We start from the raw sequence: 23,655 nt of genomic DNA on the forward strand, positions 1-23,655 counted from the left end.
TTCACCCCCTTAGAGTTGTTGAGTAGTGGAGAAGTCAACTGAAAAACATTGTGTAAACATTCTAAGAAATCACATCCATATACAGTCCTAATGTTGCTACTACAGGCAACTGCTTTCTCACAGCATGAATGAACATTTGCGTGACTTTTAGCAGTTGTATGGCTTGTGTTTGATCCATCAGCATCATGCAGTGCTTCAAACACCACACTACCCTGAGATTTTTGGGACTCCTGAGTTCCTAGAAATGTGCCTGGAATAGTTCCCGCACGGTTTGTTAAAGCTCCTTTTTCTCAGATCCACACGTGCAGCCCTAGGATTTCATTTTGTCCTCTTGACTGTGATTCACTCAATAAAAATCCCATTATCTTGTGTTTTTCATGTGGTTTCTCGAGCGTCCTTGAATTATAGCAACACTGCTGGTTGACAATTCCTGTTAACTCCCAACGAACGGCACTGAGTCACAACAGCTCAACACTGGCGGACAGTCTGGTGCAGTCTAGACGAAATTAAGGCAAAACAATTAAAAAAAAAAAAAGGACTTATCTGTTTTTAACCGAAAGTGAATAGATAATCTTCCTAGAAATGATGCAGCTTGTTATTGTTACAAATATCTCAGTAACTCTAATTTCACTAAGTGTTTTTTCATCAAATTTTGACTCTAATTTTCTGCTGTAACTTTTCTTTAAGACAGCTGAAGTATCACTTTTGATGAAGCTCTTCAAATGGAGCTGAAGAAAATGTTTTGCCTTCACAGTTACTGAAAAAGAGAATCTGACATTCTCAAACAGTGAAGTGAATTAGATGAAGTGACGTAGTGCAGTACGAGGCGGCAGCTCCTGTGCAAGAAAAATAAGAGGTCCTGACATCTTTGTTTTATGATTTCATATTTTGAAAAACTTTGTAAATTTTTAAATAAACCAAGATGTTTCTTTGACCTTCAAAGCACCAGATCAGTGTTGAGTGGTAACTCAGTGGTTTCTGTGACGTGACTTTATTTGCAATAATTTAACACAATGCTTGTCTCCCTCTGCTACAGGACTCGTCTGCAGTTGAACCTGCAATAGAGGAACTGGCTGCAGCATCATATTTATCATCACTTTCAACACACAGTAAACACCCCCACCCCCCACCACACCCCCCCACCCCACCCACCCCTGACATGGCCTCCTCCCCTAGCTGGATGCTGATCCACTACCACTGCTTCAGCTCCAGGAGGTGGACTCTAGTAAAACCTCAGAGAGGCCGAGCTCCCCGGGACTCCTGCCCACTGTGTACAGCCCCCCGCTGGGCATGGACAACCACACCGTCTGCATCCCCTCTCTGTACACAGACAGTAGCCACGAGTACGGACACGGACCTCTGACTTTCTACAGCCCGCCTGTGCTGAGCTACACTAGACAGCCCATCGCTGACAACCAGTCACCTCCGTGCCCCCCCCTCAGCCCCTCTGCCTTTTGGGCCTCCCACAGTCACACCAACGTGCCTTCACTGACTCTGCGCTGCACTCAGCCTCTCGTCTACAACGAACCCAACCCACATGCGCCATGGTTGGAGCCCAAGCCCCACGGCATCACCGCCGGCAGGTGGGATTACTGACACTGAGCCATGGATGGAAGTAGTACAGAAGTGTTACCTAGAAGGGTTATTTACTGTGCTAATGGGTGCTACTGAAGCTCAACTGGCCTAGTTTAGCTGAATAGAGCTTTGGGGAATAATTCTCAGAAACTGAAAACATCCTGTTGTACTTTTGAACTCTCAGTCATACGTAACCCTGCTTATTTTTTTTTTGTTTTTTTTGACTGAAACAATCTGTTTAAAATAATTTTCAACCAGAGTTTACCTCCCCATACACCCAAACATTATTATCTATCGCAAAATAAAAAGACTAAAATAAAAAGGGATAAACATGCAATTGGGCTTCCGGTTATGTTCCACACTCCCTTTAGGTAAAGAAATATGTATAATATGAGTTTATCCACTGCAACACAAAATAGTCATGCATCAAATAAACAAAACATAATAACAACTAAAAAAGAGATTTAAACTCATTTTGAATCACTTGTAGCGTCCACAAGTTGCATTGTGATGCACTAACATCTACCTGTAAATGAATTTCTTCTATATCAAGTGCTAAAATAATACCATGTCAACATTAGTGGAAATTGGAATAATGGAATTTTAGTACATTCTTTCATTGGGCTTTGGCAGATACTGACGTTTTTACGCCATATGTTATATTTTGCATAATATTGATTTAAATAACTTTTTTTGGGCCAGCCTCTATCAAGATATTCAATTTTAGATATTGCCCAAGCCGACTTCTCATCCAAAGAAACTCGCAACAAACTCTCACATTACAACACTCTTTGAGTGATATCTATTTTCTGTTATTACACTGTATATTAAGTGATTACCTGTGCTACCAGCTTGATGGCCGTAAAGACACCAGCCATGGATGTTTGAGATTTCTATACCCATTATGTTTCAATGATGAATGCTGTCAGGTTTCTGATGCAATTTCCTGTTGACTGAAATGCGGTTGTGGAGACATTTTCAGCGACACAGCACCTGTTGAAGGACTAATGGCAGGTGAATGACAGGCTAAAATCCCAAATGTCAAGTTGTCCCTCGTCTGTGTTTCTTCTCGCAGCTCCATCATCAGCTGTAACAAGCTGCTGGGGAAGAGATCAGAGGAAGGAATGGAACGAGTGAACTCTTCCTCGTGTTCATCCACACTAGGCAAAGCCGACATGCACTTCTGCGCCGTGTGCCATGACTACGCCTCGGGGTACCACTATGGCGTGTGGTCCTGCGAGGGCTGCAAGGCCTTTTTCAAGAGGAGTATCCAAGGTATGAACTTCTTTGTCCGTATCTATTCACAGTTTCCTCCTTCTCCACATCCTTCAAAATAATTTATTTTTTACATTTTTTTTTTTATCAGGACACAATGACTACATCTGCCCCGCCACAAATCAGTGCACTATCGACAAGAACCGACGTAAAAGCTGCCAGGCCTGCCGCCTACGTAAATGCTACGAAGTGGGCATGATGAAATGTGGTAGGCACTCACTTGTCGTATTTTTTATTATGATAGGGGTCCTCGATGTTTAGTTATCTCACAGGAACACAAAAGTTCAAGCACAGAAAATGGAAAGGTAAAGGACGGTACCTCCTCTTCACTAATATATACTACAGGCATTCTAGTCATTATTGCTTCAGGCAATGCAAACTGAGAGTGAGTTGATAGTGATGATCTTTGTGCTTCTAAATGCCTTTGCTCTAGCGAAGGCATCCAAACCAGCGACCAGAAGACCTGTTCAGAGATATAGACCCTGCTGCTAAAACTCGGGGAGTTTCCACTGGGTCTAAGTTTTAAAATTAAACTGAAAGAGTGCAGATTTTTATATTTGTTTTAAAGCTACTCCTTGTCAGTGTTTTGTGGTACAGTTTGTTTTCTGTTTAGAACACATGAAACCAGGGACATCACAGGTCATGTGACAGACTGTTGTCCGTCTGTTTCCAGGTATGAGACGTGAACGCTGCAGCTACCGAGGAGCTCGACATCGTCGCGGTGGAATTCACTCTCGGGATCCAATGGGCAGGGGATTGGTGAGGGTGGGGCATGGTCCTCGAGCTCAGCGGCATCTCCACCTGGAGGCACCTCTCGCCCCATTTGCCCCCCTCTCTCAGGGGAACCACGCACACCACACGGCCATGAGCCCAGAGGAGTTCATCTCTCGCATCATGGAGGCAGAGCCTCCAGAGATCTACCTCATGGAGGACATGAAGAAGCCCTTCACCGAGACCAGCATGATGATGTCCCTCACCAACCTGGCAGACAAGGAACTGGTCCTCATGATCAGCTGGGCTAAAAAGATTCCAGGTAAGATCAGAACTGTCAAGTCCGGCCTTGTGATGAATGGAGGCTTTTTTCACCAAATATAACCTCAGAACAATTTGATATGAAAGGCCATTTACTTGACTCAAGTATCCTGAAAATGAAATGTAATAAGTATAACTGTGATATTTATTTTCTTGAGCACAGTTTTGTTGTAACCTCTGTGTCTTAAGGTTCTCGAATATGGAAATACATTAAGGCCAAACATGATGTTGGATTAAAAAATAAAATTGTGAATGAGCAACTGTGAATGAAAAATGCAAAAAACTTTATTATTGTTTGTTTATTATTATTTATTATAGTCTCCATACTCAAACCATTATGCAATGAGAACATGGAGAAACACGATACAGGACAATTATGCAAGTCTGTCTTCATCCATATCTCCTGCTCCCGTTTTAGTAATATAATCGTAGTAGTAGTAATATGATCTCGATAGAATTGGACTCCACTTGGGAACTTTTAATCACTGTCCCGTTTACATGTAACCAAATAAGAATGGTAACACTTTGGAAAAAAGCCATATCCAAGGTTAAGGTCAGGGTAAACATTAGGGCCATGTGTTCACTGGTGATGATTGTAGGTCAGTGGAAGCAGTGACTGTGTGTGGAAACCAGGGAAGAAGTACTGAGGGTAAAAACAGACCAGAGGCTACAGTAAACACATCTTCTACCCATCATTCATGTCTGTCATGTCTGAGATGTCGTGGGTTATGGCGCATGAAACACACAGATGAGACAAAGAGTGAATGGATGGACGGAGGGAAAACAATCTGTAAAATATCTGGTTATGTTTAAATGTGTAAAATTTGTGGCTTTCTTTATTTCAGTCTTCACCCTGTTTTTCCCTACTTTTCCATCAAATCCTTCTCTCCTCTCCTCTCCTCTCCTCTCCTCTCCTCTCCTCTCAGCCCGGCAGGTGACTTCTCAGGAGAGGTGTTAATGTGAAGGGATCACACAAAGACTCCCACTTTTCTGTATAAAGACCATTTTCCCTGATTTTTTTTTTCTTACTCAGACAGAAGTGAAAATGAGTGTGCAGTCTGTATTATAAAAGACCTAAAAAAAAAAAAAAAGCATGGACAGATGAGAACAGCGCTGTCAAGCTAAATACATAGCTGCTATTCAGTCTTCACCACTGTAGTTGTGCATTTTGAGATTGTGGCATTTTTATTTAATTTACTGTTTAATCTACTGTCTGTCTTAATGTTGAGTATTGCTCTAAAATGATTAATGGTGTATTATCACCTCGCACTGTTGACTTGGGGAAAGGTGGGCTTTAATCATTCAGGCATAATCAGAAGGGGGAAAGTTGAGAATCAGGTGTTTGTCATGTGACAGTGTCATGTGGCTCATTAGCTTCACCTGTGTTACTGAAACACCTCAGCCACAGACAGAATCACAGAGTCCTGATGAGAGCAGCTGGAAATCTGCTCTGAAGTTTTAGTTGTACATTTTATTACTAAGTGAGTATCTGTCAAGCCTTCCCAAAGCAGCTGTGCATTTTTCTCGTTGTCTGTAGTAACTTTTCTTTGCAGTGTGACTACATGACGCTACAAACAGTGCTCCAAACACAGGAGATCTACATCAGCATCCTTTTGTATAAATATTTCTTAAGCAACAATGTTCATATGAAGTGTCTGGAAAGAAAGTGATTTTAAAAAGGAGTATGTCTCTTGTGTGCTTGGTCCTCAGGCTTTTTAGAGCTGTGTCTAGCAGACCAGATCCACCTGCTGAAGTGCTGCTGGCTGGAGATTCTGATGTTGGGCCTGATGTGGAGGTCGGTGGACCATCCTGGAAAACTCATCTTCTCCCCTGACTTCAAACTCAACAGGTGAGGGAGTAACATCTGCACTATCAACAGTGCATGATGACTGACTGATGTGCAGACAGTATCAACACATCACATTTTATGTCTCTGTAAGTGTCAACAGTGATGAATGAAGGCAAACAGCTCCTCTTTCTGAATGTGACTCGTGTGCAGCTGCCATTTATTTGCAGTTACACCGGTTATGGTGGTTGTGGTGTAATCTTCCCACATTGTTCCACTCTGATGAGTTGACGTCACACAATAAACAGGGAGTTCACTCAGACCTTGAAACGGCATAGATATCAACATTTGCTGCAGAGAGTGTATATCTCTGACTCCTCTTCACCGCCGGCTCATTTTCTTGCCAAAAGTCTTTTATCACTCGCTGTTCCCCACCACACTGACCTTCAACTTTGGCCAGACGGTCGGTGGGTTGGCTGTTTCTGGCACCGCCGTTCACCCTTTGTGTTCATGGTAAACAGGCTGTAATTAGGGTGTCACTTTACCCGCACTTTGTATTTCCTGATGAACCAGAGTAAACTTAACTGTAATCTGTCAGCAGTGGCAGCGGGTAATAGGACATTAAAACCAAATGTGTTGTTTCTGGTGTTTGAGGAGCAGTAGACTCTGCATGTCATTCCCCGTCTCTCTGTCTCTCCATTTCCTGTCTTTCTACATTGTCCTGTCAAAAAAAGGCTTAAAAAAAGTTCATTAAAGTTAAATGCAACACAAATCAGCTGTGCTAATTCAGTGAATGTGGCAATTCCACTGAAATGAACTAATTCATTTGGTTTTTATTGGGCCTTAAAGCTGGTGTTATATCACTTTTTGCTGTCACCCAATCTCCATGAAAAGACCAAACCAACAAACGTGTCCATGTCCCAGTAGTTTCTGATTTCCCCACACTGTCCTTGGTGTTCATTTCCAAACATATTATCGGTTCCTACTGAAAGATTTAAATCTTTAAAAGTGACGCACAAATTTAGTGTTTTCCTTTTTAAATGAAGGATTAACAGCTTCCCAATTCAGCTGGTCACTGCAGGACCAGGACATAGCGCATTTTTTGGGGACTATTTTTTTTTTTTTGGCAGATGAATCCATATTTTGTAAGCATTTGTGGCAGCAGGACAGTGTGTGAAAATAAATTGGTGTGTGTTCATGGTCACCCAGTGAAACCGTGTGGATCATGAATGTGGTTTTAATAGTTTTCTGGACAACAATGGAGCTCTTTGGTACAGAGGAATAAAATATATCGGGCTTTGATACACAGTTTTTGTTAGTAGGAGACATTCATTGTTGGTTCGGTCTTGTGATGGGATTAGAGTATAGTTCAGCTTGATGTGAAAAAGGCAAAAGCTGAGTACGATAATAAATGAATTCATATGAGGACAGAGGGGAGAACGCTGGAGACCGTCTTCCTCTAGACGCTCTGGTCTGGTGGGTTGAGTTAGTGTTTGACCTTTCTTCCCCCACTACCACGGAAACTATCACTATAGGCTTAGGTTAACCTTGATATGTTTTCACAACACAGCCTTATTTTTCTCTGTGGAGTGGTCTCTGTTAACCTGTGTTAGCCCTTTCTCCTTGGACCTCTGGGGAAAACATCCTGGATGCGAATCCATCCAGTTGCTCAACAAAAGGCTCAGACGGAGCAGAATCATTTTCTCTTCTCTCTTTCTGCCTTCTTGATCTCCGTGCACTCTCTCTCTCTGCTACCATCTTCTTTCACAGTCACTATTTAACTTATTTAGCCTTGTGGTTTTTTACTCACTCCTTCCTTTTTTTTTTTTATGTGTAACATTTTGAACAGTTGCCACTGTGTGAATTAACCTAGTTGGAAGCTATTGGTGTCTCAACAACAGAATTTGACAAGTCGGAGGTGTAAGGTTTTGGCAGATAACAGGACCATAGTTAATGTTTTTGTAGCCAATCAACACTTGGATTATTGTTTTGGGAGCAGAAGTGAGGAATCTGAGGAGGGATTGTTTCACCCCCAATCTGCAGTTCACCGCATAAATTTACATCACAGCTCGTGGTCGGATCCAGATCCTCTTGAGTGTATTTTGCATCTTTGATGTGTTGTTGCGATCAAAATAACCGCAGCAGCAACACACTTAGATTCAATTTGTGAGTGATGTGTGTGAACTAATAAGCTGCAGTGTTATTAAGCGTGTAACACGCCTGCCTACCAGGACAATGCAGACAGTAGGGCTGGGTATTGTTTAATATGTTTTGATTTCAGCGGCAGTACGATATCTTAACCTAGTCCTGTTCCTTTTAAATTTAACACCTGCAGCTCTAGAGTTTTTTGCAATTATTAGGCTAACAACAAGTAGTGTTTTGTTACCAAAATTATTACATTTTTTAATTTTATTCCCATTCACCCTAAATACATAGAACATATAACCAAGTACAGCAAACAATCAGACCTCACAAGACAATAACATTGGTGAATGAAACACAATTAAAACAGTAACTTAGACAGACATACCACAAAAAAAAAGTCAGTGGTTGGATGGAGGTGGGTGCCTTGGTTCAGTAACTTGCTGTACATTAACATAGAGGAATTAAGAGGGTTAAAAAATAACAATATCTGACAGAGGTACAACTACATCAGTATTTGTCCTTTGTGCAGTATTACCAGTGGGGTGGCGTCAGGAAAAGCAAGGTCAGTAGTGTTTGCCTAGTTAAAGCTAAAAATTGACATCAATTAAAGCGATACTGAAGTGGAAGTGATATCTCTACTTATATCTGACCTCAGAGCAGCTTTCTTCTGTCTCGTAAAGGATCTGATTCCTGTTTGCATTCATCATGTAATTTACCGCCCCTCGTGGTGGCAGCAGGGTATTGTCTCTAGAAGCTAGCTTGGCCTCCAGCTGTTGTATGTCTCTGGGTGTTGTCAATTGGACAGGACAGCGTACCTTCTTTAATGTGTGCGCATGCGCATTTGACGACGGCTCTTTAACGGTTGCCTCGCGATAGCCGAAGTGAACTTGCCGTTCGGAGATCAGTTGTGATATTGCGGTAGTACACACATGCGGAGACGTGTTAAGAGTCAGCAGTGGCAAGTAAATGAACAAATTACCCTGAATTATTATCTCTGTGCAAGATCCGCAGTAAGTTTGAGAGAATATTGTTACACAAGTAGCGCAGCTCCTTACAGGAGTAGCTCAGTACGTAGGTTGTGTGCGTAGAGCGAGAGAGAGCGGTGATGCTGGTGACCATAATCGAGAGTTAGCTAGTTAGTAGTTAGCAGTAGGCTAGCTGTCAACATACAGTGGGATGTATGTACACTGTATGGGCTATTTGTGAGTAAATAAATGCTACGTCTCCTCAACCCTCCCCTGCTTAGCTCTGCTCGCCTGTCAGCAAATGTCACAGCACGCCGCTGAGTTTAACATGTATATATACATTGTTAACATGAAAACAGAGAAGAGTAGTACAAAAGGAGAAAAATGAAATCTGACCAAGATTCAGCTACAGAAGCCACAGTTACTGAATTCTGTCAGAACTGACACAAGGCTAATGGACAGCCTCCTCTGCACCAGCATCACCTCTGTGGCACACTTTAGCTCCAGATCATTTACCATGTAGACTGTTTGATAAGGTGGAGGAGTGTCACTTGAAATGGGGGCAGTACCATTCCTAAATATTGGGCGTTTAATGGTGTAATGGCGTTTCCAGCTCATAAAACTAACAGTAAACTAATACATAAAGTACATTTGGTTGGGATACCAGGTGACAAGCAATGCTGTCAACTTGTAAGTATTTTAAACATCACAGTCATATTGGCTTCTTTTTTCTCTGTTTCTTTTCCTCATCTCAGTATGCTATCCTTATCGTTTTTATTTTTATGATGCTGTATTCATTTTAGTTTCCTTTTTATTCTGTTTTAATGTTCCATGTCACTTGTGATTGTAATAGTTGCATAAGCAAAGTGATTCAAGGTGCGGTTTTCTCGGTGTTGTTTCTTGCCTGTACAGGGAGGAGGGGCAGTGCGTGGAGGGCATCATGGAGATTTTCGACATGCTACTGGCAGCCACCTCTCGGTTTCGCGAGCTGAAGCTTCGGAGAGAGGAGTACGTCTGTCTGAAGGCCATGATCCTGCTCAACTCGAGTGAGTGCTTTTTCGCTTTACTGCCCCTGAGAAAGATGAGTTAGCTTCTCAGCGAGCCACGAATCCTGCTTTATCCTGTCCAGTCAGTACCGTGTGTATGTCTGTGTGTGTGTTTATGGTTCTTACATAACACAGATAAGTTTGTCTGTATGCCTTGTTGTGGTTATTGAAACAATAATCTTTAACTGAGTGAGTCAATGACACATGTCACTTATCTGACCTACATGATAAAACTAATCTCACCAGAGCAAAAACAACAAATATCAGCTTTTAAAGTGATTTTCTTTTTTTTTCAGCCCAAAACACATATTCACATGGCCCCTTAAAAAAAGTTCTACATTTTTTTGATATCATATACTTTGGGTTGGGGTTAGACAGCAACATTCAGTATTGAATCTGCTTATTGAGGTTCAGCTTTTAGCGATTATTACTGAATAAAGTTATGAACAACTGAAGCTCAGAGATGTCTAATAATATTTTGATGGAAGCATAATGAGAAGACAGGTTCACAACAGTAGATGGAGATCGGAACAGGCTTTGCTCTAACAGATCACTTCCTAATTTCCCTGTCAGTGTAAGTGATGGGGGACAAACTCCACAGTCCTTGTTTTGTGTAAAGCATTTGCTCAAGTTTATCTGGTTTACTGTTAGTTAATATGTTAATATATTAAGTTAGGATGAGGCTTCAACAGTCAGACTTCTTCCAAAATTACAAAACTGCATTAATTTGATCACAGTCAGCAAAGCATGTTTCAGTGTTGATATTGTTTTAAGACAAACTTTAAACCATTGAGAGCGTATCCTATGTTTACAAACTGGAGCTACAACAACAAATATGAAACACTGATTAAATACTGTATGTTTTAGACACATTTTTGTTTAACTACTTGCTCTAAATCTGTGAGGTCTCCATGTAGAAGCTGATAGTCTGAGAATATTATGAGGATCTAAGAGATTTTCTTAAATTCTATTTACATGAGTGTCTTGATCATTTCTTTAGTGAAGACTCTGTTGGTCCTGTTCAACTATGAAAACACGGTCCACCTGGTTTGTATAGTGATTTTTACAAAGTGTTGTTTCTGTTCCTTCATAAATAACACCAGCTTAGATGGGGGGGTATTGGTCAGCTTAGATGTTACGGGTTTAAGATTTAGAAGCTGACGGTGATAAAATCTGCTGCTGGTGATGTTTGTCAGCTTTGGCTAAACACAAGAAGTATCAAATGTTTACTGCATTTCTCTTTACTAATAAAAAAGAGAGGAGAGAGAGAGGAGAGGGTTTCATTACAGATGTGTTACCATGTGAGTTTAGTAAATCTGTGTTTTTAGCCAAACAGGAACCTGATCCAAGATGGAACCGGCTATCAGAACACAACCCTGCCAATAGGGTTTTTAATAATGCTTGATTATACTTTTACAGTATGTGTGGCCTCTTTGACGGATATCAAAGTTATTTTTTGAAGTGTTTTGTGCAGTTGCAACCAAATTAACTTGATGACATTGTGGCTATAGGTGGGGCTACAGAAACTTGTTGAATTTAAAAAGTCACAACTTAGTGGTAATAAGTCTGACTCAGTGAAACAAGGCAGGATTTAGTTTTGTACAAAGTCCTAATACCTCCAGGATTCATTGTTCTCAAAAACATCAGCAGGACATAACTCATTTAGAGCTTTGTGACTGTGACACAGATGTACTTTTCCTCAGTGCTTTTAAGTTTTCTACTATTTTACTGGTTTAAAGTTTATAGAAATTGAATATTTTCCAGGATGATAAAAACCATTTGACAACTTAACAGCCTTTGTAAGCACTGCACACCAGGGTTACACCACACTAGGCGTTTGGATGTGGTTTTTAATCATCAACATGGTTAAAGGTGTTGGTGATCCTCCCATAGAAGTTGCATTGGCTGACCTTTTCTCTGAAATTGAAAAAAGTCTGGATGATACAACCTGTGAAGATGGACTTTATTGCAGAGCGGCTTTTGGTTGTTTTTTTTGTTTTTTTTTGCCTTTCACATGCTCCCAGCGGTCACGGTGTCCTCTCCCTGTCCCAGCTCACGCACAACCACCAGCAGACACTGTACAGGTTTCGTCGAGGTGAGGGACCTCTGTGCGTGTCCTCATATAGTTTAACAAAGTTCCTCTGATACACACAAACACGTACAGGGTCATCTGACAGACTCTTTCTCTGTTGACTGCCTCACTGCAGCTGGGCTGGAAAAAAAAGAACAAATTGTGCAAGAAGTGAAATTGAGTTTGAAAAGTCAAATGAGCAGAGAGGAATTTTAAGATTCATGATTCTGGACAGATTGAATGTTGTGGCGTAACTGCTCTTTGTGTCCTCAGTCCTGGTGGTGGGTGGACAGGGTGATTTACAGATTTTTATTTATTTATTTATTTATTTTTTATTTTTTTTAAGGAAAATGCGTACCATTAGAATCGTCACTTAAATTTCACATATCAAGAATTTACCAACTACTTTATGTACAACATGTAGCTGACAGTGTTTTGTAAATGGACTCAGAATATAAAGGCTTCATTCAAAGAAACTGCAGAAATTACAACAGCCAAATATAAAAGACAATAAATGTATTTGCTGGACTAGTCTATGTCTGTGAATGAGTTTCAAATCCATTATTAATCCTCTAATTTTTTCCTCACTTCCAGTGGGACCTAAATATTGATTTCGAATTACTCTGGTGGCAGCCTGAGGTTTCCTCTAGCTTCATTATTAGGCCAAAAAATTCCCTTTGCACTTTGGTCCATGCCAGGTGTCTCAAAAAGGAATGGCCATATGTCACTTCAATCTGCCGCAGGTATTTATGGTCTCCAGAGGATGAATCACAGTATTTTCTATCACCACACCTTCAGTAAATTTCACTATTGTTAGATTTTCATTTAATTTGTGTTTATTTAGGTTTATTCAGGCCAACATTTTTGTGTTGTGGAGTGTGAACATTTCAGCCTCAAGGGACCAAGACAAAGTGTAGAAGCTTCTGGAATGAAATTTTAAATAATAGTTGCAGGTAACATTAATTTTATTAATTTATATCCTCATGTCTGTGATCATGGAGAAACTTTTGATATACTGAGCTGGGCGACATAAATCGCTGATATACAATGATTCATAAAAGGTCGATATCAATTATGCTGTTTGTTTCAGATCTGTGTACGAGTTCCCCTCAGACAGCTGAGGAGCTGGAGAGCAGGAACAAGATGCTTCGTCTGTTAGACTCAGTGATTGATGCTTTGGTCTGGGCCATTTCCAAACTGGGGCTGACGACCCAGCAACAGTCTCTGCGCCTCGGACGCCTCACCATGCTGCTCTCCCATATCCGCCACATGAGGTACAGACCGAGACAACAGGAAACGGTGACACAACAGCAGAAAGATAATTGAAAAAGCATGCTGGAGCAGGACATATTTAGACTCTTGCCAATGTGTTCTTTATTAGTCCACTCTCAGCGTATTAATGCGCACATTAATACTCATGCTCAACAGGTTTGTGTACAATCACATAGAAATAAATACATACAGACACTACACTTGATTTTATAGTCCTTGGATGGGACTATAAAGGTTGATATAGTACACAAAATGTATTTAAATTTCAAAATAATGAATTTTTGACATTATTATCCAGTGATTATTAGAGGCTTTTATGAGCCTAAAGTTAAAATAATTAGGCTTAAAAAAAATCTATTGTATGTCATCTATCATGTGATCCTGTGAAATGTGTTAAAATATGACAAACGCTATGACAAAAGTCTGTTAGCCATGTTTAGGTAATAAAACATCTTAGTTGTGAGCTGATTTCAGACCTTTGATAAAGGGAGCCAAGACAGTTTTTATTAGCTGTGTGCAGTGTCATCGGTGTGCAGTGTCTTAGCACAGCATTAGCTGTGTGCAGTAGGTTCATTGTCATCTCTCCTCTCTCTGCAGTAACAAAGGCATGGACCACCTTTCCACCATGAAGAGGAAGAATGTGGTGCTGGTGTACGACCTCCTTCTGGAGATGTTGGACGCCAACACATCCAGCAGCAGCAGTCAAACATCAGCCTCACCGAGCTCTGACATTTACTCTGACCAGCACCAATACCCCCCACCTTCGTCTCACCTGCAGCCTGGCTCGGACCAGACCGCCACTGATGCCGACCACACCACTGTGCCTCCACACAGACCAGCTGAAGCCCCGATCCTGGACACACACCTGCAGTCTGTACCCCTGCTGTCCACACCTCCATCACAAAATTTCATGGCGGCTCACATGGACAGCAACGAGTAAGTTCACGGGGTGAAAGAGAAACTCTGACTCTTTAGAAAACTCAAAGCAGTAAAGCCAGGAAGGAAATTCCAGTAAGCAGTACTAACAGTATCATAGTCAAGAGGACAAGAATCTGATTCTGAGGTGAGAGATTCATATCTCTAGTTTACAGGGGTTCTACGCTCTCGGATCAGATGAAGGAGGTAAGGACAAGATAAAAGGAAAGAAACAAGTGAGACAGGGAAATAGGGAAGGAGAGAAGCAATGCAAAAGGGAAAGAAGTAAAAACACAAGGAGGAAAAGCAGAATTGCAAAGAAAAAAGGAAAAAACAAGGGCAGATGGAAGGAGAAGAGGAAAGAAAGGAAGAAAGGGAAGTAAAGAAGGTAAAACAAAATTACAGAACAAAGGAATAGAAAAGTAGCAAGGAAGGAAATGAAAGATGGAAAGAAAAATGTGAATAAAGGAAAGAAGGGAACAAGGACTGAAAGAAAAGGGACTGTAGGGAAAGAAGGAAAGACAGATGGATAAAGAAAGGTAGAGGGGAGGGGGCAGAGGAAAAATGAGGGTAGGAGGAAAAGAAGTAAAGAAATGAGAAAAGGAAGAAAGGTAGTAAGGACAAATGTAAGGAGGGAAGAAAATAAGGAATGAAGGAAAGAAAAAGGTGGTTATGAAGGGTTAAAAGGAAAGGAAGAAGATCGGGTAATAGAGAGATTTAGATAAAATAAATGAGTAAAGAAGTAAAAGAAAATATTTTTCTCATATTTAAAGCTGTTGGAGAAAGGTAGAAATACTTGGTGTCCAACTGTGAGTAAATGTGCTAATTTATTCACCTCTAGTAACTGACTGTAATTACTTTGCTCACAGTTATATCTATCCGGAGCAGTGGTCAGTGGATGCACAGGATGGGGATCCCTCTGTGGGTGCAACACACTGCATCATCGCTGATCGAATTATCATGGAATCCACCTTGCAGGGATGACGGGACTAACAGAGACAGACTGAGACTGAACCTTGACACCTTTCCGTCTCCCAAAGATCAAGAAAAGGAAACAAAAAAAAGGCTTAAAAAAAAAAAAACATAAAAAACAAAACAAAACCCAAGTGCTGTTGTGAGGTAAAGCTTTTTTTCTCTTGTTGAGATGTTTTTAGTCTTTGGAAAAACAAAAAAAAGAAACGTTTTTTGATCGAATGTATATTTTGTGTTCGTAAATATTTCTTGTGAATGTGCACTACAGTTTCTGAGGACATAGCTGAACCTCTGCCAGTCAGTTTGTGCTCTTTTTTGATATGCAGTATTTGTATCTCTTTTTTCACCTTGATGTAACATCCAGAACAAGCCATCCACAAACCATCTACAGTGAGTTATACAGGTGCATGTGGTCCACACAGTTAGTATCTATTTCCATAAGGGTTGTTGGTCCTACAGCTGAAAAGGGCAGTGTTTTCTATCACACCGTGGTGTATTTTTCTCCTTCACTGCTACTGTGTACTTTGGTGTTTTAATCGGTGCCTGTTCATCCAGGATTTTTCTACTCTCTTTGTACAAACCTTAAGTGTCAGTGGAGTCAAGAAGCAGCAGTTTGTGGCCTTTTTATATATTTTTTGGGGCTTTTTTTATGCCTTTTATTTGATAGTACAGTAGAGAGACAGGAAATGGGGAGGCAGAGAGAGGGGGAATGACATGCAGCAAAGGCCGTCCGATGCGGGACTCGAACCGGGGCCAACTGCAGCGAGGACTGTAGCCTCTACACATGGGGCGCCTGCTTAGACCACTACGCCCCGTTTGTGGCCTTTTTACAAAATGACTGTTAAAATAATTTTTCTTTTAAGTTCATCTGGTTGAGCTTAGGCTGAATTTATACAATATGAGGTGGCACAGATCTGTCGTCTTTACCATAAAGGAAAAATCAGTTGACCTAGCATCAGCAAAACTGAAAAAACACATTAGCTAAAATGTATAATACTAAATTGGACTGATATAATCTCTAAAAGCTAAAGGTTAAAGTGTTAATGTAATACCTTGCAAACTGGGCTCCTGGCAGTTCTAACATTTTAATATTACTTGCTAATTGTTGTTGACCAGCCAACATCTCTTTGTAAACCATGTTAACAGTGTTGTTAATATTATAAAGAATCATATTACTTGGAAATGCAAAGTAGAAGAAAAGCCATTCAAATTTAACCTAATGCTCATTTACTGTACACACACAGTATACACTTAAGGTTAATGACAAATGAACCGTCAGGCTCAGCTGTACTTTTGTAACATGCTTATTGTATGTGTGCGGCCATAATTACATTAGCATATGTACGTATGTGAGTGAGTGAGTGACTCTTTCCCTAATAAATGGTATCCTAAGTACTTACACATAGACTGTACAACAAAACATAATTCTGCTAATGTTGTTACTGTTAACTTTGACAAACACCTTCTGCAGAATGTCTAAACAGAGTTAAACTATATCTGCATTGTTATATTTGCTTTGTTTAGGTTTAGTTTTGCCCTCCATTAGTAAATCCAGGTTTGTGAGTGGACAGAGTCTTGGTGGCCGGTTATCCACACACTATTAACTTTAACATGATGGAGTCATCAGCATTCTTTGCTGTAATTTATGCATCTTCCCCAGTGAATACAAGGGGAGGAAAGGGCTGAATATGAGCATCAGTCCAGAACTTCCTTGTTTTGTTACTCGTAGCTTTCCAGGTGCAAAGAACTGTTGGCTTTAAATCCTTAAACAATTTGTCTTCTTACACGTGTAAAACCTCATGTTTTTGGGCTTGTTTGCAGTGTTTTTTTTGGGTTGTATTCTCATTAACCAAACTACTGTTGTCTTAGAAAGAACAGTTATTTGGTTTCTTCCAAGTTCAAATTAATGGACAAATAAATGATAAACTGCCCCAAATGCACCTTTTTAAGATGCGTCTTGGATATAGAGTCATGAGCTGTGCCACTTTTCTGCCAGTGTAAACTCAGCCTTGGTGCCAGATTATCCACTTGTAATAGACAGATACATGTTCACTATCCTCTATGTCCTGATGTCTGTGGCTTGTACATGCATGAACACACACACTCAAACAACAAATCTAATGCTGAAAGTATTTCTCTTGGTGGTTTGTGCACTACACACACGGTCATATCTCAGATCTTGTTGAACTTTTTGCCTGTCAGACCTGTCAGCTAAGCCTGGATTTCTCTCTAACCCAGTGATACAGTAAACATACAGCAGCAAATCATGGTAAACACAGTTTATTGTCAATCAAAAATGACAATCTATACATCCCATAAATAACTGTTCACAAAATAAATCAAACTTTACACGTTTTTTGTTGTTTGTTTCTGTTCTGTCGGCCTTCTGAGCAGAGTCTGAGGTCGTGTACAAAAAATCAGGATCAAACATTGAGTTTGAAATCAAATGTCACAAAATCCTCTCTGTAATATTGATATTGACAATGTAAATTAGAAACATTAAACAATCTTTGATTGTGCATGTACACAGCTACATTCACTGCCCAAAGAATCGTTTACGTTCATGTTCTACTCAGTCTGGCATCTTACAGATTTTGACACCAGTCAACTTCAACTGCAGGGAAGAAAGTGTTTCAAAGCAGCATTCAGGTAAATGCCACATGTACACTACCGCCAACAACAACAAATTATTTTTAAAGCCATCATTTGTTTTACCCTGTCCAATGTTTAACATCTGCAGGGCTTTTAACTCATGATGGCCAACGTGGACAACATCGGGTAAGTTCTGAATGACATCAAATTATTCTTAAAGGGGCAGATTTTGGAGTTCTTGACATATGATGTAGTTGCACCTTCTTTAACAGCTTAGATGGCAGTGTGACATGTGTGCTGTTAAGCTATTAACACATTGTTTCATTAATGGTAACCAAATCAAAAACAAATCCCTTTAATACATGCATGCATATATGTATTTATGTAAAGTAAGGCGTGAAAAAGTCTTAGTATAGATAAAAGTGAAAACGTGATAGGCATAAAATGTAAGAAAAACGCATACAATACTAAGACATATAATGGTATATAAAGGTAAAAGTATAGTAAGACATAAGATGTCATAGAAATGTCATTGTATACTAAAGCAGCATACGTCATAAAAATGTCTTATTGTAGCAAGCTTAACATGCCATGTTGTAGTAAAGAATAAAACTTCTTAAAAAGATAATATTTTAAGGCATAAAACGTCATGCTATATTAGGTCATAAAGTGCCATAGTATAGTAAGGCATAAAATGTCATAAAAATGTCAATGTATGATAGGGCATAAAATGTCATAGTATAGTAAGGCATAAAAAGTCATAAAATCGTCGTAGTATAGTAAGGTATAAAAATTCATAAAAACATCATAGTATAGTAAGGCAGAAATCGTCAAAAAAACGTCATAGTATAATAAGTCATACCACGTCATAGTATAGTAAGGCAGAAAACGTCAAAAAACCGTCATAGTATAATAAGTCATACAACGTCATAGTATAGTAAGGCATAAAAAACGAAATAGTAAGGCATAAAAACTCATGAAAACGTCATAGTATAAGTCATAATATGTCATAGTAAGGTAAGGCATGAAAAGTCATAAAAATGACATACCATAGTAAAGCATGAAAAGTCAAAAACATAGTATAGTAAGGCAGAAAACGTCAAAAAAACGTCATAGTATAAGTAGTCATAAAACGTCGTAGTATAGTAAGACATAAAAACAACATAGTAAAGTAAGGATATAAAAAGTCATAAAAACGTCATAGTATAATAAGTCATAAAATGTCATAGTATAGTAAAGCATAAAAAGTCATAAAAACGTCATAGTATAGTAAGGCATAAAAAACCATTGTATAGTAAGGCATGAAGAGTCATAAATATGTCATAGTACAGTAAGTCATAAAACGCCATAGTATAGTAAGGCATAAAAAGTCATAAAAACGTCATAGTATAATAAGTCATAAAACGCCATAGTATAGTTAGGCATAAAAATTCATAAAAACGCCATATTATAGTAAGGCATAAAAAGTCATAAAAATGTCATAGTATAGTAAGGCATAAAAATTCATAAAAACGTCATAGTATAGTAAGGTATAAAAAGTCATAAAAACGTCATAGTATAGTAAGGCATAAAAAGTCATAAAAACGTCATAGTATAGTAAGGCATGAAAAGTCATAAAAACGTCATAGTATAGTAAGGCATAAAAAGTCATAAAAACGTCATAGTATAGTAAGGCATAAAAACAAAATTGTATACTAATGCATAAAAATTCATAAAAAGACATAGTGTAGAAAGTCATAAAACATCATAAAAACGTCATAGTATAGTAAGGCATAAAACATCATAGTATAGTAAGGCATGAAAAGTCATAAAAATGTCATAGTATAGTAAGGCATAAAAAGTCATAAAAACGTCATAGTATAGTAAAGCATAAAAAGTCATAAAAACGTCACAGTATAGTAAGGCAGAAAACGTCAAAAAAACTTCATAGTATAATAAGTCATAAAACGCCATAGTATAGTTAGGCATAAAAATTCATAAAAACACCATAGTATAGTAAGGTATAAAAAGTCATAAAAACGTCATAGTATAGTAAGGCATAAAAATTCATAAAAACGTCATAGTATAGTAAGGCATAAAACGTCATAGTATAGTAAGGCATGAAAAGTCATAAAAATGTCATAGTATAGTAAGGCATAAAAAGTCATAAAAACGTCATAGTATAGTAAGGCTTGTCTATACACTGTCGTTTTTTTATGCCTTACTAATACTATGACGTTTTATGACTTTTTATGCATAACTAATACCTATGACGTTTGTTATATGACTTTTATGCCTTAACTATACTATGCACATTTTTTATGCTTATATACTAAATGACGTTTTTTATGAATTTTTATGCCTTATTATACTAATGAAGTTTTTTCTGCCTTAATATACTATGACTTTTTTATACTTACTATAGCTATTGAACGTTTTTAAATGAATTTTTATTGGCTTACTATACTATGAATTTTATGATATTATACTATGACGTTTTATGCTTTAACTATACTATGATGTTTTAGACTTTCAACAGCTTCGTTTTTTATGCCTTTACTATACTAATGACTTTTTATGACTTTTCAATGCCTTACTTAATTACTATGACATTTTATGCCTAACTTAACTATGGCGTTTTTATGACTTTTTATGGCCTTACTATACTATGAATTTTTATGACGTTTTATGCCTTACTATAAAAATATGACGTTTTTATGACTTTTTATACCTTTACTATCTAATGACGTTTTATGAATTGTGTGTGATGTGAGCTATACTATGACGTTTTAGCCTTACTAATACTTTGACGTTTTTATGACTGTTTTTATACGCTTATATACTATGACGTTTTATGCCTTACTATAGCTTGACGTTTTTTATGATCTTTTCATGCCTTACTATATTTAGCCCTATGACGTTTTATACTGCCTTACTATACTATGACGTTTTTATGAATTTTTTCTGCCTTAATTATACTATGAATGTTTTTTATGACTTATTATACTAACTGACGTTTTATGCTTACTAATACTAATGAATTTTTTATGACTTTCTTTACACTGTCGTTTTTATTGCCTTACTATACTATGACGTTTTTTATGACTTTTCATGCTTACTATACTATGAATATATTTATTATGACTTTTTATGACTTTTTCATGCTTAGCTATCCTATGACATTTTATGCCTAACTAATACACTATACTGATGGCGTTTTTTATGAACTTTTTTTATGCCTTACTATAGCTATGACATTTTTAGTGAGCTTTTCATGCCTTACTAATAGTACTTATGACGGTGTTTATGCCTTACTAATAATATGACGTTTTTTATGACTTTTTATACGGCTTACAATACTATGACGTTTTTATGAATTTTTTATTGCTTATCTATACTATGACGTATTTTTATGACTTTTCATGCCTTACTAATACTACATGACGTTTTTATGCCTTACTATACTATGACGTTTAAAATGACTTTTTATGCCTTACTAAATACTATGCACGTTTTTATGAATTTTTATGCCTTACTATAGCTATGGATGTTTATTTATGAACTTTCTACACTGTCGTTTTATGCTTACTATACTATGACGTTTTTTATGATCTTTTCATGCTACTAATACTATGACGTTTTATGACTTTTTATGCCCTAACTATACTATGACGTTTTTTATGACTTTTTTCATGCCTTACTATACTATGAATTTTATTGCCTTACTAATACTATGAAAACCGTTTTATGAATTTTTATGCCTTATTAATACTATGAAGTTTTCTACCTTAATATATCTATGATGACTTTTTTTAATGAACTTTTTATACCTTACTTATACTAATGAACGTTTTTTTTATGAATTTTTATTGCCTTACTATACTATGACTTTTTTATGACTTATTATACTATGACGTTTTATTTGCCTTAACTATACTATGAACGTTTGTTATGATTGTTTTATTGACTTTTCCTTACAACTGGGTGCGTTTTTATGAATTTTTTATGGCATTAGTATACAATTTCTGGTTTTTTAAATGAACCTTTACTATAAATCTATGACATTTTTATGACTTCTACACTGTCGTTTTTATTGCCTTACTAAATACCTATGACTGTTTTATGCCTTACTATACTATGACGTTTTTTATGATGTTTTATTGACATTTCTACCACTGTCGTTTTTTATGAATTTTTAATGCATTAGTATACAATTTTTGTTTTTTATGCCTTTACTATACTATGACGTTTTTAAAACAGACTTTTTCAAATGCTTTCCATAACTATGGCGTTTTTTAATGACTTTTTATGCCTTACTATACTATGACGTTTTTATGACTTTTTATTACCTTACTATAGCTATTTGAGTTTCTTTATGACTTTTTATTGATTTTCATGCCTTGGAACTATATCTATGACATTTTATGCCCTAACTATAACTATGGCGTTTTTATGAACTTTTTATTGCCTTACTAATAACATGGAAGTTTTAATGACTTTTTATGCCTTACTATTCTATGACGTTTTGTATGATTTTTATACATTACCTATAACTATGGACGTTTTTTATGAATTTTTTATGCCTAACTATACCTATGGCGTTTTTTATGAAACTTTTCATGCCTACTATACTATGACGTTTTATGCCTTACATATACATCTATGACGTTTTTATGAATTTTTTCTTGGCCTTAAAATACTAGGCGTTTTTTTATGAATTTTATGCCTAAACATATCTATGGCGTTTTTATGCACTTTTTCATGCCTTACTATACTATGACGTTTTATGCCTTTACTATAACTATGACGTTTTTTATGAATTTTTTCCTTGCTTTTAATATACTATGGCGTTTTTATGATATTTTATGCCTAACTATACTATGCGTTTTTATGACTTTATTCTATCTAGCGTTTTATGACTTTTTAGCCTTTACTATACTCAATGGCGTTCTTATGCCACTTATTTATACTTATAGTTCGCTTAATTCTAATGACTTTTTTTATGCTTTTCCTTACTAACTATGACGTTTTATGAATTTTTATGCCTCTGTATACTATATTATGCTTATTGCACCATTATATAGTTACTTACTATACTATGAATTTGTTTTATGCTATACTTGTTTATACTTTATACTACTAGACTATTTTTGTATGATTTCATGCTATACTATACTATGGCGTTTTTATGACTTATCTAACTATGACGTTTTTTTGACGTTTTCTGCCTTTACATACACTGGACTTTTTATGATTTTTATGCTATTTACTATACATGACTTGTTTAGACTTTTATGGGCCTTAACTAACAATGACAGTTTTTATGACCTTTTCATGCCTTACATTACAGCGTTTATATATGACACTTATTTATGCCCTTTACTATAATACCTATGACGTCTTTTTTATGATGTAACTTTCATATGTCCTTTTTATATACTGATGTATTCATTTTGTTTTATGCACTTTACTAATTAACTATGACGTTTATTATGACTTTTCTAATCGCTTACTAATACTATGACGCTTTTTCAATGACTTTTTATGCGCTTACTATATACATGACATTTTATGACTTTTTTATAGCCACTATACTATCGTTTTACTATACATGACGTTTTATTGAATTTTTATGCCTTAATATATTACTTATGGCTTTTTATGCCTTATATAATATGCTTATATAATCTTTTATGCACTATACAGGCGTTTTAATGACTATTATTATACTATGAACGTTTTTATGACTTTTTAATGCCATTACTATAGACTATGGCGTTTTTTATGACTTACATTACTCTATGACTGATTAAACTCTCTGCTCTTTTACTATACCATATGGTTTTTTTATGCTTTTGATACCTTGCTATAACTATGAGTTTTAATGACTTTTTTATGCCTTTACTAATACTATGACGATTTTTATGACCTAAATACTATACTATGACGTTTTTTATGACTTTTTTCATGTCCTTCTCCACTTCAGTTTTTATGAATTTTTATGCCTAACTAACTATGGCGTTTTTATGA

The 23,655-nt window shown here is 37.3% G+C and overlaps 1 protein-coding gene across 1 annotated transcript; it reads left to right on the forward strand.

The window, feature by feature from the left end:
* The first annotated feature begins 1,170 nt into the window (after positions 1-1,170).
* On the forward strand, positions 1,171-15,164 carry esr2 (estrogen receptor 2). Its single transcript, XM_022750341.1, has 9 exons — positions 1,171-1,583; positions 2,651-2,850; positions 2,942-3,058; positions 3,524-3,883; positions 5,593-5,731; positions 9,691-9,824; positions 12,986-13,169; positions 13,765-14,103; positions 14,952-15,164. Exons 1-9 carry the CDS (start codon positions 1,291-1,293, stop codon positions 15,064-15,066), a joined length of 1,881 nt encoding a protein of 626 aa, XP_022606062.1. The 5' UTR covers positions 1,171-1,290; the 3' UTR covers positions 15,067-15,164.
* The last annotated feature ends 8,491 nt before the right edge of the window (positions 15,165-23,655 follow it).

Source organism: Seriola dumerili, unplaced genomic scaffold, assembly GCF_002260705.1.
Source record: "Seriola dumerili isolate Sdu_G_001 unplaced genomic scaffold, Sdu_1.0 BDQW01000149.1, whole genome shotgun sequence".
NCBI lineage: Eukaryota > Metazoa > Chordata > Actinopteri > Carangiformes > Carangidae > Seriola > Seriola dumerili.